The 27,500-nt window shown below is 50.7% G+C and overlaps 1 protein-coding gene across 1 annotated transcript in view; it reads left to right on the top strand.

The window, feature by feature from the left end:
* EOGT (EGF domain specific O-linked N-acetylglucosamine transferase) overlaps positions 1-27,500 on the top strand; it is a 48,780-nt gene that overhangs the window by 3,791 nt on the left and 17,489 nt on the right. Inside the window, 7 exon segments of the mRNA XM_075321397.1 lie at positions 635-853; positions 2,077-2,177; positions 3,857-3,965; positions 4,035-4,129; positions 12,744-12,848; positions 15,100-15,206; positions 15,650-15,753. Of these exon segments, the coding sequence (XP_075177512.1) occupies positions 650-853; positions 2,077-2,177; positions 3,857-3,965; positions 4,035-4,129; positions 12,744-12,848; positions 15,100-15,206; positions 15,650-15,753 (825 nt within the window). The 5' untranslated portion in view covers positions 635-649.

Genomic DNA, 27,500 nt, shown 5'->3' with positions numbered 1-27,500 from the left:
GATTTTTACAAACAAACAAATAGGAAGAATCTTTTAGGTGCTTTTTGAGCGACTTTTCTCACCTACTTTTTTTTTTTTTTTTGGGTGGGGGGAGAGGAACCTTAATTTATCATTTGTGTGCTTAACTTTACCGATCAATATTTGTATAATAGAAACAAATAGGAAGATTTTTTTAGGTGCCTTTTTGAGCAACTTTTCAGATTTTTTGGGGGGAGGCTGAGGGTGCAACCTAAATTTGTCATTTGTGTGCTCAACTTTACCGATCAATAATTTTACCCAAGCAGAAAACAAACGCTCAAAAGACTGAACATATGAACAGCAAAGTGATTTTACAATCAAACTAATAGGAAGAATGTTTTAGGTGCTTTTTGAGCGACTTTTCAGACTTTTTTTTTTTTTGAGGGAGGGGGACGGAATCTTAATTTATCATTTGTGTGCTCAACTTTGCTGATCAATATTTTTTATAATAGAAACAAGTAGAATCTTTTAGATGTTTTTTGAGCGACTTTTTACACTTTTTTTTTTTTGTTTTGGGTGGAACTCTAATTTATCATTTGTGTGCTCAACTTTACCTACTGAAAAATGTGTTTTTTTTTTTTGGTTTTTATTTTTTCCTTCCTTTTTTTCCTTCTAGAATCTGAGCGTGGTCATGGTCTATCCAGCCTCCGGATTATTATTACACATTGTGATCCTCGCTGCTCAAAGTCCCATTGCCTTTGCCATCCAGAACGTCTCTTCTCCAACCTATGACTTTCACAAGATCAATCTACCCGCCGAGCACCTGCCCTACTTCCTGCACAATAATCAAGATGTGGCTGAATTCTGCCGTCAGGACCCCCTCTGTCCTTTTAGGGTATGTTCTTATAACCTGAGCCTTGGGGCCCTGTTCACACTGACTTTTTTTTAATGTGGATTTTGAAGCAGATTCCGCTAAAGAAAACCTGAAAATCTGTCTCCAATGCTTTTTTTTTCCCATTAGTTTCAATAAAAAGATCCACTTTGCTGTTCATTCTGTGTTTTTAATTCCTTGCCATGGGAAAAAAAAAAGCAGTCACTTATTTGATGCAGATTTTCTAGTGGAATCCGCTCCAAAGTAGATCCGGTCAAAAAAATAAATAGTGGAGCAAAAAACACTTTCAGACGACACTCTTAGACTGTTTTTTTTTTTTAATTTTATTGCATTTTTTCATGAGTTTTTTTCTTGCAGATTTTCTCCAATTTGCAAGGAGATCCTTCTGCCAGCAAAGTCAATGCGAATCCTGAAGTGTTGCGCACACGTTTAGGATTTTTTTCCTTGCAAAAAAAATCTAAATCATGTCAATTCTTTCTGCGTTTTCACCATTGAAAGGAATAAAAAGCATAAAAAAAGTGATAAAATTGCAGCGTTTTTCCTGCCAGGGGATGCAGATTTGGTGCAGAAATTTCCGCAACCAAATTTGCAACGTGTGCAGATATCCTTAGACTTTGGTGCAGCTGATTTTTTTTTTTCTTTTTCTTCCCATGTGAAGCTCCCTGAAAAATGATCCTGTCACTTTGAGGTTTCTGAACACTGAAGGGGTTAAATGGAGTGACATCAAATGGAATGTTTTGACATTGCTGTGCACCACGTTCTTTTTTTTTTTTTTTTTTTTGTTTTTGGCGGATTCCGGGCAGTATCTGCATGAAAAATCACCCTGTTAGCTTTGGAGGGTTTTGCATTTGGGGCACACAGCCATTTTTTACTTTTTGGAGAGGAAACTGATCAGAAACTCCAAGTTTTTGAGCAGTTTTGGAGAAGTTTGCACATTCCCTGCAGGGGTTAAACAATTGCTGCCGCTGTTATTATAGCTCCACGGGATGTTGCTGCTATTGAGTTTAATGGGATTTTCCTTTTTCTGTTTTTTTTTTTTTTGTTTTTTTTTTTTTTATTTTTTGGGGGGAGGGGGGTGGTTGAATTGTGGAGATCAGCGGTTCAGTTGCCGTTTCTCTTTTTTTTTCCTTACAGTAATACACTTGCACTTTGCTCCATTTTTTGCACCCGGGGTTATGGGACTATGACTCTAGTAAAATAGGTTTAGGTATTTGTGTATCTTGTAGGATCACCTGACGCACCCGGATTCCTGCTGGGGTTACGAGACGTCGTGCAGCAAGGAGCGGCGCTTCAGCTACCCGGCCTGCCACCAACTCGACACTGGATGGTATGTGTCACTTTATAACCCAAGACATTATTAAAGTCATAAAAAGTATCATAAAAGTCTGTGAATTTGCAAATTAACTTTTTTAATGTAACTTTATACATAGATAAAGTCAGTGCAGATATATTTCTCAGGATGCACGGGAGGTAGGTATTTACCAGACACCTCCAAACTGGTGCAGGCATTGGGTATCACCTATATACAGCATACATGAATTATCCTGCCATATGGTGCACATAAGCACTGGCGCTATACTGTAAAAATATACAGTGACCCTTCCATACAGACAGGACCATCATTGCCAGCGTAGTGCCCATGAAAACAGAACCACCTAATATATCGCAGTCCCAGCAAAGTGCCACCCATGCATAATTATGTTGGAGCAGTATAGCAGTGTTTTCTGGGATGGTGTTGCAGTGTAGTCTGGTTAAAGGGGCTGTTCAGGACACCTTAGGGCTAGTTAATATCAGATTGTTGGGGGATAGATGCCCGGCACCCCCACAACCGTACAGTGTTGAAACCGTTCTCTGCTCGTTGTTCGTTTACAAATGGGCTGAGCTGCAGTGCAATGGAGATGTCAGGTTCCGGACCCCCCACTGCATCCCACCCGTCTTGAAGATACGTCATCCATTTCTCAGTTTTAAAGTACCCCTTTAATTGGCAACATTATCAGTCTTTAGCACCCCCCTAGTGGCAACTTTTGGTAAAAGCGCCGCAGAAGTGTTCATCGCTGATTGATAGGGTGGAGGACAAGGATTATGTGACACGTTACTGCCAAATCCCTGGTCAATTGAGGACAATTACACTCATTTATTAGCATTTTTTTTTCTAGTGATGAGTGGGCACTACCATGCTCACATGTATCAATCACCTGAGCATAGATGAGAAACTGTGGAAAGAGAAGCGCAATAGGGTCTTACCCCAAAAGGGGAGGAAGATAGGTAATAAAAACACACTCACCTATAATGGTTGTGCCATTCACAACCACTATACAGGCATATATATATTTAGATCCAGGTCCAGGCAGCAGTCCCAAAGTTGGCTGATAACAGAGAGTGGTAGAAGAAGGGTCTTAATTCCGCGCCAAGGACTCAATGGATCCAGGAAGAGATTAATGCTTCTTTAATTCTTCTAGTGCTTCTATCACTCTCTGTAATCACCTGAGCATGGTAGTGCCCACTCATCACTAGTTACGACTACTGAGCACTCGAGCATGGTAGTGCCCGCTCATCACTAGTTACCAGTACTGAGCACCCGAGCATGGTAGTGCCCGCTCATCACTAGTTACCAGTACTGAGCACCCGAGCATGGTAGTGCCCGCTCATCACTAGTTACGAGTACAGAGCATGGTAGTGCTCACTCATCACTAGTTACCAGTACTGAGCACCCGAGCATGGTAGTGCCCACTCATCACTAGTTACGAGTACTGAGCACCCGAGCATGGTAGTGCCCGCTCATCACTAGTTACCAGTACTGAGCACCCGAGCATGGTAGTGCCCGCTCATCACTAGTTACCAGTACTGAGCACCCGAGCATGGTAGTGCCCACTCATCACTAGTTACGAGTACTGAGCACCCGAGCATGGTAGTGCCCGCTCATCACTAGTTGTCACTGATTTGTTGGCCCATGAGAAATGTGTAACAAGTAGTTATTCCATGATTCATGTGATCTGGTTTCTCCAGGGCAAGGAACTTGGAGGGCGCTCGGGATGTGTTTTGGAGGCAGGCAGACTTTGGGTACGTGATGGAGCGTCAGGCGGAAGCACAAGTCCTCTGCGGTCCTCGTGAGCCGGTCGGTATTCTCGAGTGCTCGGTTTTTTCGGCTGTTATTGCAGATTAGCTGACGTGTCCTTTCTTGCAGGGAGACTCCCTCTTGGTCTGCTCCGGTCACCTCCAGCATTGCCGAGCCACCAACCTCTATTTAGACTTAAGAAGTCCCAGACGACTACAAGACAGGTCTGTAGTGTTCTATATGAAAAGGGTGTTCCAACTTTATATCCTTTATGGCCCCCAGGTGGTGTAAAAAAATTAAATTCTCACCATCTTGTCCCCCAAGTAATGCCTATTCTGATGAAATATGAAGATTGCAGTCTATCAGCGGTTGCCGATTGGCTGCAGCGGTCTTGTAACATCCCCTCAGATGTTTATGTAAGACGCATGAAAAATGTCTTAAAGTAACAAATTTGTTGTCCTCTATTTAAGTAGGTTTTCCAGTTTTAGAATAACCCCTCATACCCGGCTTCAGTTTGTTTTAAAAAGAACAAACTGTGTTTTACTCACCCTCTCCCGAGCCAGCGGTGAGTGTCTACCAATGCTCCGAGTGACAGGAATTTTTCCGAAACTAGAAAGCCCTTTAAAATACAGTCCTGGGAGGTTCATGGTGTAAATATTACAATTTATCCTCCAATATGCGTTTCGCCCACGCTTCTTCAGGGGCAGAGACAGATTATCTTTGGACCAATGAACGATGCAGTCACAATTTTTGATTAGGAGTCAATACAGAAGGTCTGATCAGAAGTGACCAACGAATTGCTGTAGATTTTAGTTATAATTTCCACTAGTTCACTCCCTATAACGTTCCTTTTACCCCCTGAAGAAGCGTGAGCGAAACGTATATTGGAGGATAAGTAGCGATATTTACACTAATATACTTTTCTTTGTCGCTCCATTGGGAGACCCAGACAATTGGGTGTATAGCTTCTGCCTCCGGAGGCCACACAAAGTATTACACTTAAAAAAGTGTAACCCCTCCCCTCTGCCTATACACCCTCCCGTGGATCACGGGCTCCTCAGTTTTATGCTTTGTGTGGAAGGAGGCACACATCCGCTCATGCATTCTCATATTAGTTATGTCGGTTGGAAGAAAAGAGGGCCCCCACGGGGCCCCTGGCATGTTCCCTTCTCACCCCACTACGTCGGCGGTGTTGTTAAGGTTGAGGTACCCATTGTGGGTACAAAGGCCGGAGCCTCATGCCGTCTCCTTCACCATCCCTTAGCGGCTCTGGGAGAAGTGGGATCCTGAGCGGTCATCCATTTACTTGGACCGTGCTCCCTCCGCAGCCCCTGTGGGAATCTGCCGGACCGGAGTCTATTCAACCTCAGGGACCGGGCCCTGCAACTCTAAGGTACTCTGTGTCCCCATAGGGGACTGTGCAGGGAGCGCACCTTCTTCCCGGACGCTGCGGCAGCTGCTGAATTAAGAAGGCCGGCGGACTTCCGCGCCGACCGTGCCTGCTTGTCGGGCGCGGTCTCAAATTTAGTCCCCGGCTTCATCGCGACCTAGTCGCAAAAATCCCGCCCCCGGGCCTGCCTGTCAGGGGTAAGGGCGGGACTGCCGACCTGACGTCGGATGTGAGAGCCGGACCATCCTGCATGTTTCCTCCCCCCTCACTGATCACTGTGGGGACCCCAGATTCCCGCACTTTCCTGGCGCCGCCCACGGCTCCACTCCTCCCCTGAGAGCTCCGGCAGCCATTTTTTGGCATTCTGCCGGTGGAGGATTCTCAGTGAAGAGCTCTGCAGCTCCTGGGGACCTAAGGCAGGGAATCTGGAGGACACACACTCCGCTTTTTAGCGGTCGGTAAGCCACATCGGTCACCCGGTGCTGGTCCCCCTAGGGTGCCGGAATAGATACGTATTTATATATATATATTTCTGTTCGGTCGGGCTGTATACCCTTTTTTTGCCCATATACCCTCGGTGATCATTCTCCTAGGAGACAACAGCATGTCGTCCACAAGGAGCAAAGCTGTTAAGGCACAGGGTTTTTTTGCGGCCTGTACCTCTTGTGGGGCTATGTTACCTGCGGGTTCCACCTACCCTCACTGTGAGCAATGCTCGACCCCTGCTTCGCTTGCTCAGCCGGAGCCTCGGTCACTAGTGGGCCCCTCGGCTCATGTAGAGTTCGCCTCTTTTGCTGAGAAACTCTCTGAGTCACTTTCACATTCCATGGCTCAGTCTATGGACAAATGGTCTGCCAAGCTGCTAGAAGCTTTGCAGTCCAGACCGGTCCTTACACAGGCCCCGGCCCCTGTTGGATCGTCGCCTCCAGGCCCCTCTCGGTCCGCGCCGCAGCGCGCTCCCAGGTTGGGCCCTAGGTCTCACGTGGAGGACTCCTGCCCGGACCACAGTCCTAGACAGGCTAAGCGGGCTCGCTGGGAATCTTCCCCGACTTCTTCACGCTGCTCGGGTTCCCAGCTTGAGGACTCTCTGGAGGACGAGGCGGACGTCGCAGCTCAGGGCTCTGAACCTGACGTTGCACTTAATCTTGATACACCTGAAGGGGACGCCTTAGTGAATGATCTTATCTCATCCATCAACCAGGTGTTGGATCTCTCTCCCCCGCCTCCTACTGTAGAGGAGTCGGCGTCTCAGCAGGAGAAACACCAGTTTAGGTTCCCCAAACGTACACGCAGTGCGTTTTTCAATCACTCTAACTTCAGAGATGCTGTCCAGAAGCCCAGAGCGGTCCCGGACAAGCGCTTTACTAAGCGCCTCACTGACACGCGTTATCCCTTCCCCTCCGAGGTCGTTAAGGGTTGGGCTCACTGTCCCAAGGTGGATCCTCCAGTCTCTAGATTGGCGGCTAGATCTGTGGTATCGGTTGCAGATGGCTCATCGCTAAAGGATGCCACGGACAGGCAGATAGAGCTCCTGGTGAAGTCCATCTATGAGGCCACGGGCGCGTCTTTTGCCCCAGCCTTTGCAGCCGTGTGGGCACTCCAAGCTATCTCAGCTTGTCTGGCTGAGATTAATGCGGTCACACGTAATTCTGCTCCGCAGGTTGCGTCTTTGACTTCTCAAGCGTCAGCTTTTTCTTCCTACGCCATGAACGCAGTCCTAGACTCTGCTAGCCGTACAGCGGTGGCATCCGCTAACTCTGTGGCAGTCCGCAGGGCCATGTGGCTGCGCGAATGGAAGGCAGACTTGGCCTCCAAGAGGTTCTTAACCGGTTTGCCGTTTTCTGGCGACCGCTTGTTTGGCGAACGATTGGATGAGATTATTAAGGAATCCAAGGGAAAGGACTCCTCCTTACCCCAATCCAAACCTAAGAGACCTCAGCAACGAAAAACACAATCGAGGTTTCGGTCCTTTCGTCCCTCCGCCAAGCCCCAATCCTCTTCGTCCAGCAGGCCGGAGAAAGGCCAGAGGAACTCCTATGCGTGGCGGTCCAAGTCACGCCCCCAAAAGGCCGCAGGAGGCACTGCCTCCAAGGCGGCCTCCTCATGACTCTCGATATCCCCTAGCCGCATCCTCGGTCGGTGGCAGGCTCTCCCGCTTTGGCGACGCCTGGTGGCCACATGTTCAAGACCGATGGGTGAGAGACATTCTGTCTCACGGTTACAGGATAGAGTTCAGCTCTCGTCCTGCGGCTCGTTTCTTCAGAACCTCTCCGCCCCCCGCTCAGGCCGACGCACTTTTTCAGGCAGTGGACGCTCTGAAGACAGAAGGAGTTGTGATCCCCGTTCCCCTTCAGGAATGTGGTCGCGGCTTTTACTCCAACTTGTTCGTGGTGCCAAAAAAGGACGGATCATTCCGTCCCGTTCTGGACCTCAAACTACTCAACAGACATGTGAGAACCAGACGGTTTCGGATGGAATCTCTCCGCTCGGTCATCGCCTCGATGTCACAAGGAGACTTCCTAGGATCGATCGACATCAAGGATGCTTATCTCCACGTGCCGATCGCACCCGAGCATCAACGCTTCTTGCGTTTCGCCATCGGGGACGAACACCTTCAGTTTGTGGCATTGCCTTTCGGCCTGGCGACAGCCCCACGGGTTTTCACCAAAGTCATGGCATCCGTTGTGGCGGTCCTACACTCTCAGGGCCACTCGGTGATTCCCTACTTAGACGATCTCCTAGTCAGGGCCCCTTCTCGGGTGGCGTGTCAACACAGCCTTACCGTCGCTCTGGCGACTCTCCAGCAGTTCGGGTGGATCATCAACTTCCCGAAATCCAAGTTGACACCGACCCAATCACTGACTTACCTCGGGATGGAGTTTCATACACTGTCAGCGGTAGTCAAGCTACCGCGGGACAAACAGCTTTCTCTGCAGGCAGGGGTGCAATCACTTCTTCGGAGTCAGTCACACCCCTTAAGGCGCCTCATGCACTTCCTGGGGAAGATGGTGGCAGCGATGGAGGCAGTGCCGTTCGCGCAATTCCATCTGCGGCCACTCCAATGGGACATTCTCCGCAAATGGGACAGGAGGTCGACTTCCCTCGACAGGAAAGTCTCTCTTTCCCTTGCAACCAAGACGTCTCTTCAGTGGTGGCTCCTTCCCAATTCTCTATCGCAGGGAAAATCCTTCCTACCCCCAACCTGGGCTGTGGTCACCACGGACGCGAGCCTGTCAGGGTGGGGGGCGGTTTTTCTCCATCACAGGGCTCAGGGAACTTGGACTCCGATAGAGTCATCCCTTCAGATCAATATTCTGGAGATAAGGGCAGTGTATCTGGCCCTATTGGCCTTTCATCGGTGGCTGGAGGGCAGGCAGATCCGGATCCAGTCGGACAACGCCACTGCCGTCGCATACATCAACCACCAAGGCGGCACTCGCAGTCGTCATGCCTTCCAGGAAGTCCGGCAGATTCTGCAGTGGGTGGAAGCCACAGCCTCCACCATCTCCGCAGTTCACATCCCGGGCGTAGAAAACTGGGAAGCAGATTTTCTCAGTCGTCAGGGCATGGATGCGGGGGAATGGTCTCTACACCCAGAAGTGTTTCGAGAGATCTGTCGCCGCTGGGGAACGCCGGACGTCGATCTCATGGCGTCACGGCACAACAACAAAGTCCCGGCATTCATGGCTCGGTCTCTGGATCACAGAGCTCTGGCGGCGGATGCGTTAGTTCAGAATTGGTCGCAGTTTCGACTGCCTTACGTGTTTCCTCCTCTGGCGATGCTACCCAGAGTGTTACGCAAGATCAGATCCGACTGCTGTCACGCCATTCTCGTCGCTCCAGATTGGCCGAGGCGGTCGTGGTACCCGGATCTGTGGCATCTCACGGTGGGACAACCGTGGGCGCTTCCAGACCGCCCAGACTTGCTGTCACAAGGCCCGTTTTTCCATCTGAATTCTGTGGCCCTCAACCTGACTGTGTGGCCATTGAGTCCTGGCTCCTAGCGTCTTCAGGGTTATCTCAGGATGTCATTGCCACCATGAGACAGGCCAGGAAACCAACGTCCGCCAAGATCTATCACAGGGCTTGGAGGATCTTCTTATCCTGGTGCTCTGATAACGGTTTTCCTCCATGGCCGTTTGCCTTAACCACTTTTCTTTCCTTCCTTCAATCCGGAATGGACAAGGGTTTGTCCCTTGGCTCTCTCAAGGGCCAAGTATCGGCGCTCTCCGTATTTTTTCAAAAGCGTCTAGCCAGGCTCCCGCAGGTCCGCACGTTCCTGCAGGGAGTTTGCCACATGGTCCCACCTTACAAGCGTCCGCTGGAACCCTGGGATCTTAACAGGGTGCTAACGGCTCTTCAGAAAGCACCTTTCGAGCCGCTGCGGGATGTCTCTTTATCACGTCTTTCGCAGAAGGTGGCCTTTCTAGTGGCAGTCACATCACTTAGGAGAGTGTCTGAGCTTGCAGCGCTGTCATGCAAAGCCCCCTTCCTGGTTTTTCACCAGGATAAGGTGGTTCTGCGTCCGGTCCCGGATTTTCTCCCTAAGGTGGTATCTCCTTTTCATCTCAATCAGGATATCTCCTTGCCTTCATTTTGCCCTAATCCAATTCACCAATGTGAAAAGGATTTACACTCTTTGGATCTAGTGAGAGCACTCCGGCTCTACATTTCTCGCACGGCGCCCCTGCGTCGTTCAGATGCGCTCTTTGTCCTTGTCGCTGGCCAGCGTAAGGGTTCGCAGGCTTCCAAGTCAACCTTGGCTAGGTGGATCAAGGAACCGATTCTTGAAGCCTACCGTTCTTCTGGGCTTCCGCTTCCTTCAGGGCTGAAAGCCCATTCTACCAGAGCCGTGGGTGCGTCCTGGGCATTGCGGCACCGGGCTACGGCTCAGCAGGTGTGTCAGGCAGCTACGTGGTCTAGTCTGCACACTTTCACGAAGCACTATCAAGTGCATACCTATGCTTCGGCAGACGCCACTATGCTTCGGCAGACGCCAGTCTAGGTAGGCGAGTCCTTCAGGCGGCGGTTGCCCACCTGTAAGAGGGAGTCGTGTCGGCTCTTTCTATTGAGGTATTCTTTTACCCACCCAGGGACTGCTTTTGGACGTCCCAATTGTCTGGGTCTCCCAATGGAGCGACAAAGAAGAAGGGAATTTTGTTTACTTACCGTAAATTCCTTTTCTTCTAGCTCCTATTGGGAGACCCAGCACCCGCCCCTGTTCCCTTCGGGCTGGTTGTTCTTTTGTGTACACATGTTGTTCATGTTGAATTGTTCTTTTGGTTCATGGTTTCAGTTCTCCGAACATCCTTCGGATTGAATTTACCCTAGACCAATTTATAAGTTTTCTCCTTCCTGCTTTTGGACCAAAACTGAGGAGCCCGTGATGCACGGGAGGGTGTATAGGCAGAGGGGAGGGGTTACACTTTTTTAAGTGTAATACTTTGTGTGGCCTCCGGAGGCAGAAGCTATACACCCTAATTGTCTGGGTCTCCCAATAGGAGCTAGAAGAAAAGGAATTTACGGTAAGTAAACAAAATTCCCTTCTTTGCTCACGCTTCTTCAGGGGGTTAAAGGAACTTTATAGGGAGTGAACTAGTGTAAATTATAACTAAAATCTTCAGCAATTCATTGGTCACTTCTGACCAGACCTTCTGTATTGACTCCTAATCAAAAATTGTGACTGCATCGTTCATTGGTCCAAAGATGATCTGTCTCTGCCACTGCTCCGAGTGAGAGGAATTTTTCCAAAACTGGAAAGCCCCTTAAACTACAGACCTGGAATGTTCATGGTGTAAATATCACAATTTATCCTCCCATATGTGTTTCGCACACACTTCTTCAGGGGGTGAAAAGAATTTTATAGGCAGTGACTTGGTGTAAATTGTAGCTAAAATCTGCATTGGCTCGACCAGTCTTTCTGTATGACTCCTAATCAAAAATTGTGAGTGCATCGTTCATTGGTCCGAAGACTGCAAAATTTCAGAGGGATCTGTGCAAATTAATACATAGTTGCAAGTCCTTGATTTTGGGAGAAAATCCCTCGTTCCTGGCTTAAGTTTGTTTTGAAAAGTACAAACTGTATTTTACCCACCCTCTCCTGGTCCAGCGGGGAGTCTCTGTCACTGCTCCGAGGAACAGGAGTTTTTCTGAAACTGGAAAGTCCCTTAAAATACAGTACTGTAATGTTCATGATGTAAATATTGCTATTTATCCTCCAATATGCGTTTCGCTCATGCTTCTTCAAGGGGTAAAGGTAACTTTATAGGGAGTGAACTAGTGTAAAAAGAGGTTTTCTGGTTTTAAAAAAACCCTAGTGTTTGGCTTCAGTTTTCTTTAAAAAGAACAAACTGTGTATAACTCACTCTTACCTGGTCTAGCGGTGAGTCTCTGCCACTGCTTCGAGGGACAAAAATTTTTCCAAAACCAGCAAACCCCTTAAAATAGAAACCTGGAATGTTTATGGTGTAAATATCACTATATCCTCCAATATGCATTTCGCTCATGATTCTTCAGGGGGAACGTTACAGGAAGTGAACTAGTGTAAATTGTAGCTAAAATCTACATCAGCTCATTGGTCAGTTCCGACCAGTCCTTCTGTAATACTCCTGATCAAAAATTGTGACCGAAGATGTTGTGCAAGATTTCAGAAGAATCCGTGGAGATGAATACATAGTTGCAATTGCTTGATTTTGGGAGAAAATCCTTTGTTCCTCGGCTTCAATTTGTTTTTTAAAAATAAACACATACTGTGTTTTACTCACCCTCTCCCGGTCCAGCAGTGAGTCTCTTCTACTACTCTAAAGGACAGGAACTTTTCCTAATCTGGAAAGTCTCTTAAAATACAGTCCTAGAATTTTCATGGTATAAATATTGCTATTTATCCTCAAATATGCGTTTCACTCACGCTTCTTCAAGGGGTGAAGGGAATTTTATAGGGAGTGAACTAGTGTAAAAAGAGGTTTTCTGGGTTTAGAAAACCCCTCGTCCCCAGCTTCAGTTTGCTTTAAAAATAACAAACTGTGTTTTACTCACCCTCTCCCGGTCTGTTTTACTCACCCTTTCCTGGTCTAGCGGGTAGTCTCTGCCACTGCTCCGAGGGTCAAGAATTTTTCTAAAACCAGCAAACCCCTTAAAATAAAAACCTGGAATGTTCAAGGTGTAAATATCACTATTTATCCTCCAATATGTGTTTCGCCCACGCTTCTTCAGGGGGTGACTGGAACTTTATAGGGAGGGAAGTAGTGTAAATTGTAGCTAAGATCAGCTTGTTGGTCACTTCTGACCAGTCTTTTTGTGTGACTCCATTGTTCATCGGTCCAAAGATGATCTGCAAGATTTCATAGGGAGATGCATGCACAGTTGTAATTTGTTTGATTTTGGGAGAAAAAGAAAATTACAAGAAGTATATACATGTTAATTAAGTATATATTTTTCTTTCTTTGTAGATTTCGAGAAGACTTTACACTGGCAGGCGAGATCGGAGGCCATTGTGACCTTGACTCACAGAAACTGCTCTCTCAAGGTGATCGAAAGAGCCCCCTACAGTCTTGGTAAGTATATGGCCACATTGTACAGTCCCTGTACAGACTGGAAGGCCCGGAGCGACCTCGCATTTTCTGGTCCACACTCTGCAGCCATATCGCGCCATATATTGACCGTGATGACGGCCTTACGCCGTAATTGCCTTTCTAGCCATTGCTGGGAGTCCCCACAGTCGTCCCCTACATGTTCTCCAGAATTACGCGACTCCCCTGCATCGGGCGCCAATAGAACGTGACCTTAATTCCTCCCTTTCTAAGATCCAAAAAAAGATTCTTGTAATTAAGACTCCGGCCATATAAATCACAGCCAGACAGCTGTAATTAATGTATCCACACGCCGTGGGGATCGATGGGAGCGTTTGGCGTCTCGCTTTAGCAGCCATTGATTGTGTGAATTGCTAAATCTGCTTTTTTTGGTGAGAAAACAAATATTTTGGATGCCGAGAATTTCTGTACTTGGGTTTAAAGCTGGAAATACTGGAGCGGAAGAAAGCCCAGGGCATAAACATAGGGAATCTCAGCGCTGGGAGTCATCTGCTGGGGCGTGATTATTTCTGCCTCGGATGACGCTTGCTTTTCCTATTGGTCTGTTGATACCGGTTTTGGCTCTCGGGCATGATGGATCCTAGACTTAACAGGCCTTTGTGGACATATACACCAGGTTTATTTAATAACAAGACATTAAGGAAGCCTTCCGCTTGTATAATATATTTGTTGGAACGGTTTCTCTGTCTCATTCGTTTGTTACGTGACCCCGATACTATCCTCATTTCTAGTAGCGCTTTCTGTGTCTGAGTTAACTGAGAATCTATCAGTGAGCTCACTCATTTTTTTTTTTGTTGTTGTTGTTCAATCTGTCTGTATCTGAGCTCCTCTGAGCTGATCTATAACCACAGATCACAGCAAAGGTAAATGTGAAACAAAGAGGCTCTGAAAGCCAAACAGGGCACACAGTGCGACATTTGTGATGAAAGCATATCCCAAAATTGATTTCTAGCATATAGCTGGAAAGAGATTACGTGCTAATAATGCAGATATGGATGGGTGGCTAAAGGGGATGGGTGGCTAGAGGCATGGATGGGTGGCTAGAGGCATGGATGGGTGGCTAGAGGCATGGATGGGTGGCTAGAGGCATGGATGGGTGGCTAGAGGCATGGATGGGTGGCTAGAGGCATGGATGGGTGGCTAGAGGCATGGATGGGTGGCTAGAGGCATGGATGGGTGGCTAGAGGCATGGATGGCTGGCTAGAGGCATGGATGGGTGGCTAGAGGCATGGATGGCTGGCTAGAGGCATGGATGGCTGGCTAGAGGCATGGATGGCTGGCTAGAGGCATGGATGGCTGGCTAGAGGCATGGATGGCTGGCTAGAGGCATGGATGGCTGGCTAGAGGCATGGATGGCTGGCTAGAGGCATGGATGGCTGGCTAGAGGCATGGATGGCTGGCTAGAGGCATGGATGGCTGGCTAGAGGCATGGATGGCTGGCTAGAGGCATGGATGGCTGGCTAGAGGCATGGATGGCTGGCTAGAGGCATGGATGGCTGGCTAGAGGCATGGATGGCTGGCTAGAGGCATGGATGGCTGGCTAGAGGCATGGATGGCTGGCTAGAGGCATGGATGGCTGGCTAGAGGCATGGATGGCTGGCTAGAGGCATGGATGGCTGGCTAGAGGCATGGATGGCTGGCTAGAGGCATGGATGGCTGGCTAGAGGCATGGATGGCTGCCTAGAGGCATGGATGGCTGGCTAGAGGCATGGATGGCTGCCTAGAGGCATGGATGACTGGATAGAGGGATGACTGGATAGAGGGATGACTGGATAGAGGGATGACTGGATAGAGGGATGACTGGATAGAGGGATGACTGGATAGAGGGATGACTGGATAGAGGGATGGATGGATAGAGGGATTAATGGCTGAGTAGAGGGATGGCTGAGTAGAGGGATGGCTGAGTAGAGGGATGGCTGAGTAGAGGGATGGCTGAGTAGAGGGATGGATACAGGAATTAATGAATGGATAGCGGGATGGATGGATAGATAGGTAAAAGGTCTGATTTTGATTGTGACATATTATTCTGCTGATTTTTGTCTTCCGCCTGCCCTGATGTGTTTTTCTCTTACTATGTGCCTATACTATATACTGTAGCTAATGTCGGGGCTGTTTTATAGTCATCCACACACTTTACTTTTGGGTGTTGTTGTCCTCCTCAGATTTTACCTGATTGAACTTGCTGTGAAATGCTTTGAATTTCTCATGTTTCCAGGTTTGCAGAGCTGCAGACGTTCACCTCCCTTACCTTCAGACCCATAGAGGATGGACACTGTGACGTTATCGTTGAGAAGCCTACATATATCATGAAGTTAGATGCAGGTAAGTTTGCGTGGGGCTGATGGTGCATGGGCCATTCACCATACTGAGGGTCTTACAGCTGGGACGCCCATCGATCCTGAGACCTGGACTGTTAGAGTAGAGAGGTGGCCGAGCACGTACATCACCGCTCCATTCATTATCTATGATATGCCGCAGATCTCCAGTATCTCCACCAATCCCATAGATAATGAATGGAGCAGGGGGGGTGGAGGGCGCTTGCACGGTCGCCTCTCTATTCTAGCCCTTTAATACCTTATCTGATAATCTAAAAACACCTTATAACCTGCACTTGTGTCCAGCAAGGAGCTTCACAGGAATATAGGAAAACACCACGAATATCTGATAATTCGGTACCTGTTGGGTCCTGTTGATTGTTTCGTGAGTAAGAACAGTTGTTTAAAATCCATCTTGAAGCTAATCCTTTCTCCTTGCATTGCTGGCAGGTGTGAATATGTACCACCATTTCTGTGATTTTGTGAATCTCTATATCACGCAACATATGAACAACTCCTTCAGCACCGACGTCCATATTGTCATGTGGGACACGGTAAGTAGTTAGAACGAAAAAGCGGTAGAAGGAGGACCTTGCCAACCTCCCTCTAGTTATCCGATTGTAGGAGTCACAGCTCTCTGTCAGCTCTTAAGCCCTTAAAGGGAATCTGTTAGAAGGTTTTTGCTACCTCATCTAAGAGCAGCATAATTTAGGAAAAGAGGCCCTGAGTTCAGTGATGTATCACTTAGATTAGTGGCTGCAACCTTTCTGACACAGTGAAGGATTTGATATTTTGCATGCAGCAGTGCTGGGAGAGCTGTCCCCGCCCCACCAGGCTTTCAGTGCAAACTTCCATAGACAGAAGCTGTTAATCACAGAAGGGGGCGGAGTCGGACTACAGCTGCTGAGACCCACTAAAGATAAAGAAAAGAGGCTTAAACTGAGCTGCTGAGATCCACTAATGATAAAGAAAAGAGGCTTAAACTGAGCTGCTGAGATCCACTAATGATAAAGATAAAAGGCTTAAATTGAGCTGCTGAGATCCACTAATGATAAAGATAAGATGCTTAAACTGAGCTGCTGAGATCCACTAATGATAAAGTTAAGAGGCTTAAACTAACATTGCATATAAACTAAAGTAAAATGCGAGATAAGAAACACACTGTTGAATTCTCTGTTTTAACCCTTGCAGCATGTGGTCTTCAGATTACATTGCAGAAACCTGTTGACAGAGTCCTTTTAAAGGGATATTTCAAACTTTCACAACTTAACCCCTATGGAAAGAATAGGTGGCAACTTGTGGATCAGTGGGGAGACCCCCGCTAACCCCAGAAATGGGGATCTTCAATGCCCTTTCAGAATGGCGCGGTGGCCATGGATGACCCTTTTTTTTTTTTTTTTTTTTTAAAGATCTCTACTTGCTGTCTATGAATGGATACATTTCCGTTTTACATCCACAACTGGAAAAACCTGCCCTGATTGCATCTTGCTGGACTAGGTGCTTGACATAGTAAAGGGCGTCTTCTGTCTCTTAGATGGGGGTCCTGAAAATGAACCCCCTGCTATGATGTCTACATAGGCAGGACTGGGGGCTTGTGCTCTTTTGCACATGTAGACATCATAGTAGGCTGTTTATTTTCAGGACCCCCACCTACGTTAAGAACTGCTCTCATTCCGGGGACACCGCACGGCCATCATGTAATGCTACATTTTCCCTGCAGCCGTCGGTGCCTGGCTGACCGCAGCTTTCCTGGACAGGCATAATGGATTATATTTCCATTCCCTGTTAGCAAGCAGAAATCTTATATTTTAACTCTGAGACATTTGTTTAGAAAAATTGCCTTCAATGGCGGATGTCATTGGCTTGTAATCTGATCACCCCCCCATGGTCTCCCGCACAATGAAGGGGGTTTTTCTGGTTTTGCTGCTGATTTTTCGGACATTTGTAACCGGAATCCGATGCCATCGGCCAATGTGGAGCACGTACGGAGCATTTCCGATACCACCTGCGGCACATACACAACCTCGAGGATATCAATGCTTATTCCTGGGCGTGAGAACAGGAAGCAAATTGTTGTGTTTTGTTACGGAGCTGAGAACAGGGGCTGGGGGGCGGCCAAGTGTCCTCTCCGCCAGATTTACTGGAAACTGTAAGACGAAGCTTCCAGGAGTCTCAAGGCATCGTAAAGACGGCCGTATATATATTATACAGGACAGGTGACGAGAAAAAACTTAGATTTTTCATCTTTTAATTTTTTTTGCATCTATTTTGTCCCCTTTTTTGCATTTTCCATCAGTTCTTTTTTGCTTATTCTTTAACTCGGCCTCTTATATTTGTCCATTAATGCAAACAAATCAGATCTGTAGGATTTATTTTGCAGGGCATAAATTATTATTTGTAAAAATAAAAAAAAAAATAATAAAAATACCCAGCTTTCTACTGACCCTGAATGGGAGCACTTAAAGTGGTAATCCAGCGGATATGAGACCCCTGCAGCCAATCGCTATAGTTGGGAGATCGGAACTGGACCCAAGCAGCACCATGGCGTAGCGGCGTAAACCAGAAAGTTTTTATCGTGCTATAGTGCATAAAAAAAGGGATTTCTATGGTGCATTTTAACAAAAAAAAATATGTAATGAATCCACTGAAAAAATCCACATGCGGATTTGACTGATTCCTACCAGTGGAACCTTGCGTCTGCAAACACCCCTCCGAAAATTAAGTGCCCATTTCTGAGCCTATTAAAAAAAAAAAAAAAAAATAGCGCACAGGTGCCATCCATATGTCATTTTTCTTCATCGTTCCTTATGGGAGACCCAGACCATGGGTGTATAGCTTCTGCCTCCGGAGGACACACAAAGTACTACACTAAAAAGTGTAGCTCCTCCCTCCGAGCATATACACCCCCTGGATAACCAAATATAGCCAGTTCAATGCTTTGTGTTCAGGAGGCACACATCCACACATGCATTCTCATCTGATTTTCATTTTAAAGAGTTTGAAGAAAAGCGGGTCCAAGCCTGGACTCCCGGCATGTCCCTTCTCACCCCACTGTGTCGGCGGTGTTGTTAAGGTTGATTTCAAGGCTGGAGCCTTACATGCCGCGCTCCTTCACCATCCCTCGGGCTCTGGCTTGAAGTGGGAGCCAGCACGGTTCTCACTGCTTTGCAGGAGACCGGTCTCCATCTGCAGCCCTTTCAGGATCCTGCCGGACGGAGCACTCATCCCTCAGGGATCTGGCCCTGCGTCTCACAAGCTAAGTATTGAGACGTTATTGTCAGGGGGGTCCCTTGTACTTTAATGTTGGGGAGAGTGTGTTTTGTACCATTTGTGACATTTCCGGCCGGTTCTCCGGTTTTCACCAGAGAACCGCGCCGAGGGTGCCTGAGCGCCGGCCGCATTGTAAAATTTAGGCCTCGGCTGCGGCCTAGTTTCGTTTTCACTGCCCCTGCATGTCAGTCATGTCGGCGCCGCCCACCGGCCGTTCACCACAGGGGAGGACACTCCTCTCTGAGGAGAGGTTCCCCTCCCCTGTATATCCCCTTGGCCCTCCGGTTCCCGCTCTTGGACTAGGCCCCGCCCCCCTCCTCACTCCGGCGCCATTTTATCAGCGTTCTCACACTGATCGGCGCTGGCTGCTGCATCTCTGCAATCTGTCTGGGCGTCCGAGCTGTGGGATCCGGAGGGCACACAAAACTGTCTGGTAAGCCACAACCTCTGGTTGTGGACCTTCTTATACACTCTCTGGGGGCCATTCTGAAGGAGTGTGTTCTTTACTGCAGAGCCTCCACCTCAGCAGCATGTCTCTCACTAGGAGCAAGGCTGCAAGGCTGTACTCAATATGCACTGCATGTAAGCTCATACTGCCTGAACCGAGCACATATCCTCATTGTGATGCCTGCTGTAACATGGTGGTGCCTCAGCCTGGAGTCTCCCCAGTGGTCCCTCCGGCTGCTCCGGCCCCGGTGGCTGAACCCCCGGCTTGGGTAGAAGTGTTTTCTAAATCTATCTCCCAGTCCTTCGCCGACTCCATGGGACAGCTGTCCCGAACTCTGCTAACCTTGCATCAGCCCCCTTTTCAGGGCGCCTCTGGTGCTTCGGCTTGCTCTGCAGAGCTCACAGAGGATTCTTCATCTGCTCCCAGACCCAGTCCTCCTAAGAGGAGACGCAGGGATCCCTCTCCTTCCTCATCCCGCGGCTCCGATTCACGGGCCGACCCGCAGGACGAGGAGGATATCTTTACTGGGGGCTCGGACGCTACCTCCATGTGCACCATTGATCTGACCGAGGGTGATGCAGATGTGAGTGATTTGATTGCGTCCATTAATTCTGTACTGGACCTCAATCCGCCAGTATCAGAGGAGCAACCCTCTCTGGCAGAAAAGCACCAGTTTACCTTGCCTAAGAGAACAAGGAGTGTGTTCTTTAACCACTCCAGTTTTCAAGCCACTGTGTCCAAGCCCAGGGCCTGTCCTGACAAACGCTTCCCAAAGCGTGGTTCTGACGACCGTTATCCTTTCCCACCAGAGGTGGTCAAGGAGTGGGCTCACTCACCAAAGGTAGACCCTCCGGTGTCTAGACTCTCAGCCCGGACAGTTGTATCTGTGGCTGATGGCACCTCACTTAAGGATCCCACTGACCGCCAGGTTGACCTCCTGGCCAAGTCTGTCTATGAGGCGGCAGGGGCCTCGTTCTCCCCATCCTTTGCAGCAGTGTGGGCTCTCAAAGCCATCTCTGCTTCCCTAGAGGAGATGCATTCCCTCACTAGGGACTCTATGCCTGAATTGGTTGCCTTAACTTCCCAGGCTTCAGCCTTTTCAGCCTACGCCATGTCTGCCATGCTGGATGCTTCTCACCGCACTGCGGTGGCCTCCGCTAATTCCCTCGCTATCCGCAGGATCTTGTGGCTTCGACAGTGGAGGGCAGATGCTTCCTCAAAGAAGTACCTTGCTGGCTCCCATTTGCTGGGTCCAGGCTGTTCGGTGAACAACTGGATGAAATAATTAAGGAGGCTACTGGCGGGAAGAGTACTTCCTTGCCACAGACTAAAACCAGGAAACCTGTCCAGGGCAGGAACCAGTCGAGGTTTCGTTCCTTTCGTTCCTCTAACTGGTCGTCCTCTAAGCCCTCGGCCTCGTCCACTAACTCAGCCAAGGACCAGAAGCCCACCTGGCGCAAGAAGCCGCGTCAACAAAAGTCCGCAGGAGCTGCTGCCACCAAGGCAGCCTCCTCTTGACTATCTGGCCGAGCCAGCAACGTCCTTGGTCGGTGGCAGGCTCTCCCACTTTGGCGACGTGTGGTTTCAACACGTCTCCGATCAGTGGGTGCGGGATATCATCTCCCACGGCTACAGGATAGAGTTCTCTTCCAGCCCGCCAAACAGATTTTTTCTGTCAACTCCCCCCTGCTCCAAGGCCGCCGCCTTCTCTCAGGCCGTGGCATCCTTGCAGGCTAGCGGAGTGATTGTACCGGTTCCCGCCAGGGAACGGTTCAGCGGTTTTTACTCAAATCTCTTCCTAGTCCCCAAAAAGGACGGTTCCTTCCTGCCCATCCTGGATCTCAAGCTTCTCAACAAGCATGTCCGGGTGCAGCATTTTCGCATGGAGTCTCTGCAATCAGTCATTGCCTCAATGACCCAAGGAGATTTCCTGGCATCCATCGACATCAGAGATGCCTATCTGCATGTGCCAATTGCAGTTTCACACCAGCGTTGGCTACGTTTTGCAATCGGAGAGGAACATTTCCAATTCGTGGCTCTCCCCTTCGGGTTAGCCACGGCCCCTCGAGTATTTACCAAGGTCATGGCAGCAGTGGTTGCGGTTCTGCACCTCCAGGGGTTGGCAGTGATTCCTTACCTGGACGACCTTTTTGTCAAGGCTTCATCCAGCGCAGACTGTCAGCGGAGTGTCTCACTCACTCTCGCCACTCTTGTTCAATTCGGGTGGCTTGTCAATCTGCCCAAGTCCACTTTGACCCCGACCCAAGAACTCACGTACCTAGGGATGCAATTCGAGACTCTGCCGGCACTTGTCAAGCTGCCCTTAGTCAAACAGCAGTCCCTCCATCTGGCGGTGCGCTCTCTGTTGAGGCCCCGCCGTCATTCCATCAGGCACCTCATGCAGGTGCTGGGTCAGATGGTGGCGTCAATGGAAGCGGTTCCCTTTGCCCAGTTCCATCTGCGTCCTCTGCAGCTGGACATTCTCCGCTGTTGGGACAAGCGGACTTCTTCCTTGCACAGGTTGGTGGCTCTGTCGCCACAGACCAGGAGCTCTCTTCAGTGGTGGCTTCGGCCCCTCTCTCTGTCTCAGGGACGCTCCTTCCTGGCCCCGTCCTGGGTGATCCTCACCACGGATGCCAGTCTATCCGGCTGGGGAGCAGTATTTCTCCACCACCGAGCACAGGGCACTTGGACTCCATCCGAATCAGCCCTCTCGATCAATGTGCTGGAAATCAGAGCTGTGCTCTTAGCTCTCGTAGCCTTTCACCACCTGTTGGCGGGCAAGCACATCCGAGTCCAGTCAGACAACGCGACAGCAGTTGCCTACATCAATCACCAGGGCGGGACTCGCAGCCGCCTGGCAATGTTGGAGGTTCAACGCATCCTTCAGTGGACGGAGGACTCCAAGTCCACCATATCCGCAGTCCACATCCCAGGCGTAGAAAACTGGGAGGCAGATTATCTCAGCCGTCAAACCGTGGACAACGGCGAGTGGGCTCTGCATCCGGCAGTGTTCCGGTCGATCTGCCGCAAGTGGGGAACTCCGGAAGTGGATCTAATGGCATCCCGGCACAACAACAAGGTCCCGGTTTACGTGGCTCGCTCCCACGATCCTCAGGCCTTTGCAGCGGACGCGCTGGTTCAGGATTGGTCCCAGTTCCGTCTGTCTTACGTGTTTCCCCCTCTAGTTCTCTTGCCTAGAGTCCTGCGCAAGATCAGAATGGAGGGCCGTCAGGTCATACTCATTGCTCCAGACTGGCCCAGGCGAGCTTGGTACCCAGACCTGCTCCGTCTGTCCGTAGAGGTGCCGTGGCATCTCCCGGACCGTCCAGACCTTCTCTCACAAGGTCCGTTTTTCCGCCAGAATTCTGCAGCTCTCAGATTGACGGCGTGGCTCTTGAGTCCTGGATCCTGACGGCTTCCGGCATTCCTCCCGAAGTCATCTCCACTATGACTCAGGCTCGGAAGTCTTCCTCGGCCAAAATTTACCACAGGACTTGGAGAATTTTCCTGTCCTGGTGTCGTTCTTCCGGCCATGCCCCTTGGCCTTTTTCCCTGCCGACCCTTCTGTCCTTCCTGCAGTCTGGTCTGCAGCTAGGACTATCCCTCAATTCCCTCAAGGGACAGGTCTCGGCTCTGTCAGTGTTGTTCCAGCGGCGTATCGCCCGGCTGGCTCAGGTGCGCACCTTCATGCAGGGCGCATCTCACATCATTCCGCCTTACCGGCGGCCTCTGGATCCCTGGGACCTTAATCTGGTCCTCACGGCCTTGCAGAAACCCCCTTTTGAGCCACTTAGGGAGGTTTCTTTGTCTCGTCTGTCACAGAAAGTGGTCTTTCTAGTGGCCATAACTTCCCTCAGGAGAGTCTCTGATTTGGCTGCGCTCTCCTCGGAGTCACCTTTTTTGGTTTTTCACCAAGACAAGGTGGTTCTTCGTCCGACTCCGGACTTTATCCCTAAGGTGGTATCTCCTTTCCACCTTAACCAGGATATTTCCCTGCCTTCCTTTTGTCCGGCTCCTGTTCATCGCTTTGAAAAAGCGTTGCATACTCTGGATCTGGTGCGGGTGCTCCGGATCTATGTGTCTCGCACCGCTGCTCTTAGGCGGTGCACCTCTCTCTTTGTGCTGACCACTGGTCAGCGTAAGGGCCTCTCGGCTTCTAAGCCGACCCTAGCTCGCTGGATTAGGTCGGCCATTTCCGATGCCTACCAGAGTACTCAGGTGCCTCCCCCGCCGGGGATCAAGGCACACTCGACCAGAGCTGTCGGTGCCTCTTGGGCTTTCAGGCACCAGGCTACGGCTCAGCAGGTCTGTCAGGCTGCCACTTGGTCCAGTCTGCATACCTTTTCGAAGCACTACCAAGTGCATGCTCATGCTTCGGCAGATGCGAGCTTGGGCAGACGCATCCTTCAGGCGGCTGTCGCCCATTTGTGAAGTTAGGTTTCGCCTACTTCTCAGTTTTCTGTTTATTCCCACCCATGGACTGCTTTGGAACGTCCCATGGTCTGGGTCTCCCATAAGGAACGATGAAGAAAAAGAGAATTTTGTTTACTTACCGTAAATTCTTTTTCTTATATTTCCGACATGGGAGACTCAGCACCCTCCCTGTTGCCTGTTGGCAGTTTTCTTGTTCCGTGTGTTTTCACCGGCTGTTGTTGTAAACAGAGGTTCCGGTTGTTCCGGGTTTTGCTCTATCTCTACTTGTGGGTGGATGTCCTCCTTCAGCTTTTGCACTAAACTGGTTGGATTTGTCACCCGGGGGTGTATATGCTCGGAGGGAGGAGCTACACTTTTAGTGTAGTACTTTGTGTGTCCTCCGGAGGCAGAAGCTATACACCCATGGTCTGGGTCTCCCATGTCGGAACTATAAGAAAAAGAATTTACGGTAAGTAAACAAAATTCTCTTTTTTACTGTTTAGTTGTTAGGAAAATTTTGGAAATGTTTTGATTTTTTTTTTTGCATTTGAGAAAAACAGACCATAAAGGAAAAATCGCATCCAGGGCAAATGTATTGTCACGCTAGGTATGGGGAAGTACCAAGTGAAAGGGAAGGGAAAACTTGTGTCTAGGGAAGGGGGAGATGATGACCCCTGAGCAAGACTACTGCTGGCCCCGGGCTTCCCTCACTACCATAGATAGGTTACGCACCTGTGCGCCGAGCAGGATACCTGGCCCTGACCTGGGCCCTGGCTTCCCTCACCACCCTAGATAGATAGGTTCCCCACCTATGCGGCGAGCAGGATATTTGACCCCTGGGCCCTGGCTACCCTCACCACCCTAGATAGAATCTGCACCTATGTGCTGAGCCTGATACCTGACCTTTGCTGACTCTGACCTGGGCCCTGGCTTCCCTCACCACCCTAGATAGGTTCCGCACCTCTGCGGCGTGCAGGATACCTAACCCGTGGGCCCTGGCTTCCCTCACCTCCCTAGATAGGTTCCCCACCTATGCAGCGAGCTGGATACCTGACCCTTGCTGACCCTGACCTGGGCCCTGGCTTCCCTCACCTCCCTAGATAGGATCCGCACCTATGCAGCAAGCTGGATACCTGACCCTTGCTGACCCTGACCTGGGCCCTGGCTTCCCTCACCTCCCTAGATAGGTTCCCCACCTATGCGGCGAGCAGGATACCTGACCCCTGGTCCCTGGGGTCCCTCACCACGCTAGATAGAATCTGCACCTATGCGCTGAGCCGGATATTTGACCCTTGCTGACCCTGACCTGGGCCCTGGCTTCCCTCACCACCCTAGATAGGTTCCGCACCTATGCGGCGAGCAGGATACCTGACCCCTGGTCCCTGGGGTCCCTCACCACGCTAGATAGAATCTGCACCTATGCGCTGAGCCGGATATTTGACCCTTGCCGACCCTGACCTGGGCCCTGGCTTCCCTCACCACCCTAGATAGGTTCCCCACATATTCAGCGAGCAGGATACCTGACCCTTGCTGACTCTGACCTGGGCCCTGGCTTCCCTCACCTCCCTAGATAGGTTCCGCACCTATGCGCCAAGCAGTATACCTGACCCTTGCTGACCCTGACCTGGGCCCTGGCTTCCCTCACCTCCCTAGATAGGTTCCGCACCTATGCGCCGAGCAGGATACCTGACCCTGGCTGACCCTGAAATATGCCCTAGTTAGGGAATGGATGGGATGAGCACTTAGTCAACCCTACTAAGCTCTAATGAAGACACAGGGAGTACATATAGGGGAAAGTAAACAAATAACTTATCTCCAGATGGCTCGGGGAGAAGAACAGCAACAGCTACAAAGTTTTTCCAGATGAATACAAGCCGCCTGCTTGCACTGAAGACTTGTTAAGGGTATTAGACCTATCACCAGCACAGAGTAAAGGGTACTTTACACACTGCGACATCGCTAGCGATCTCGTTAGCGATGTGACACTCCAGATCGCATCTGCGATCTGGCGTGTCACATCGCTAACGAGATCGCTAGCGATGTCGCAGCATGTAAAGCACCCTTAAGTGGGAATGAGGGTATTTAAAGACACAAAGGGAAGTGGCGAAGAAAAACAGCTGAGGTGGTGAGGAATCTGCAGGGTCCTAAAGGGAAAGGGATAGACCCCAAGCAGGGAAAAAGGGGAAGTCAGAGAGCAGCTTGTGTTAGCAAACGCTGCGAGCTTCTACAACCGTAAACTACAGGAATGTCTGTCATGCATGACATGTATTTTATACAAACAGGCGTCATAATAATCTTGAATAGAATGCTGACGTTAAATAAAAAATGTTTTTATTCTAGAAATATATTTTTTAAAAATTAAAAGCCTAAAGTAAAATAAAAAATAATAATAATAAAAAAAATACAAAAAAAATTGAATTTAACCCCTTAACGACCTTTGACGTACTGAGTACGTCATGGTGACATGGTGCTAAACGACCCATGACATACTCAGTACGTCATGGCGAAATCGCGGTCCCGGAGCCCCGGGGAGTGAAAGTTGTTTTATTAAACGGTAGATTCAGGAAGGAGGGGACCTCTGCCTGACCTCAGGAGGGGTGGTGCCTCCTCCCCGAACCTACAGAGGCTGTGATTGGCTGACGAACGCCGCTCAGCCAATTACAGCCACTGTAATGTTCCAGCCATTGAAAATGGCTGGAACATTGAAATCCAGCCCTGATCAGTGCTGCTGTAGCACTGGCCATTGGCTAGAGCTGGGTGATCGATGCTTCACCCGCCCCCAGCTCTGCTTAGAGAGACCGGTCTTGTGACCGCTCTCTCCAATCAATGTGGATCTGCGGCCTGTGACCGTCCCTGGAAGCCGAGGAGAGCGGTAAGTTGCTGTCCCCCGCCGCCCGCCCCTGTCCCCGATCGCCCCGCCGCTGCTCCCGATCCACCGCTGTCCCCGCCGCTGCGTCCGATCGCCCCGCCGCTGCTCCCGCTCCACCGCTGTCCCCGGCGCCATGCTCCCGCTCCACCGCTGTCCCCGGCGCCATGCTCCCGCTCCACCGCTGTCCCCGCCGCTGCTCACGATGCACCGCTGTCCCCGCCGCTGTCTCCGATTGCCCCGCCGCTGCACGCGCTCCACCGCTGTCCCCGCCGCTGCTCCCGATGCACCGCTGTCCCCGCCGCTGTCTCCGATCGCCCCGCCGCTGCTCCCGCTCCACCGCTGTCCCCGCCGCTGCTCCCGATGCACCGCTGTCCCCGCCGCTGTCTCCGATCGCCCCGCCGCTGCTCCCGATCCACCGCTGTCCCCGGCGCCATGCTCCCGATCCACCGCTGTCCCCGGCGCCATGCTCCCGGTCCACCGCTGTCCCCGGCGCCATGCTCCCGGTCCACCGCTGTCCCCGGCGCCATGCTCCCGGTCCACCGCTGTCCCCGGCGCCATGCTCCCGGTCCACCGCTGTCCCCGGCGCCATGCTCCCGGTCCACCGCTGTCCCCGGCGCCATGCTCCCGGTCCACCGCTGTCCCCGCCGCCGCTCCCGATCCACCGCTGTCCCCGGCGCCATGCTCCCGATCCACCGCTGTCCCCGGCGCCATGCTCCCGATCCACCGCTGTCCCCGCCGCCGCTCCCGATCCACCGCTATCCCCGCCGCCATGCTCGCCACTGTCCCCGCCGCCGTCGCACCCACCTTTTTCAGCCGCTGCTGCCCCCGAATCGGCCCCCACTGTTCCCGATCGGCGGCCGCCGCCGCCTCCTTCATCGGCTGCCCCTTCTCCATCGCCACACCTCCTATCCCTCCATGTGCTGCAAGCCACCCTCCCCCCCACGTGGGGGGAGGGTGGCTTGCAGCACATGTGGGGGGAGGGTGGCTGGCTTGCAGCACATGTGGGGGGAGGGTGGCTGGCTTGCAGCACATGTGGGGGGAGGGTGGCTTGCAGCACATGTAGGGGGAGGGTGGCTGGCTTGCAGCACATGTGGGGGGTAGGGTGGCTGGCTTGCAGCACATGTGGGGGGAGGGTGGCTGGCTTGCAGCACATGTGCTGCAAGCCACCCTCCCCCCACATGTGCTGCAAGCCACCCTCCCCCCACATATGCTGCAAGCCACCCTCCCCCCACATGTGCTGCAAGCCACCCTCCCCCTACATGTGCTGCAAGCCACCCTCCCCCTACATGTGCTGCAAG

Source organism: Anomaloglossus baeobatrachus, chromosome 8, assembly GCF_048569485.1.
Source record: "Anomaloglossus baeobatrachus isolate aAnoBae1 chromosome 8, aAnoBae1.hap1, whole genome shotgun sequence".
Lineage (NCBI taxonomy): Eukaryota > Metazoa > Chordata > Amphibia > Anura > Aromobatidae > Anomaloglossus > Anomaloglossus baeobatrachus.
Note: the sequence above shows the minus strand (reverse complement) of the source record. Positions and strands in the feature narration are given on the sequence as shown.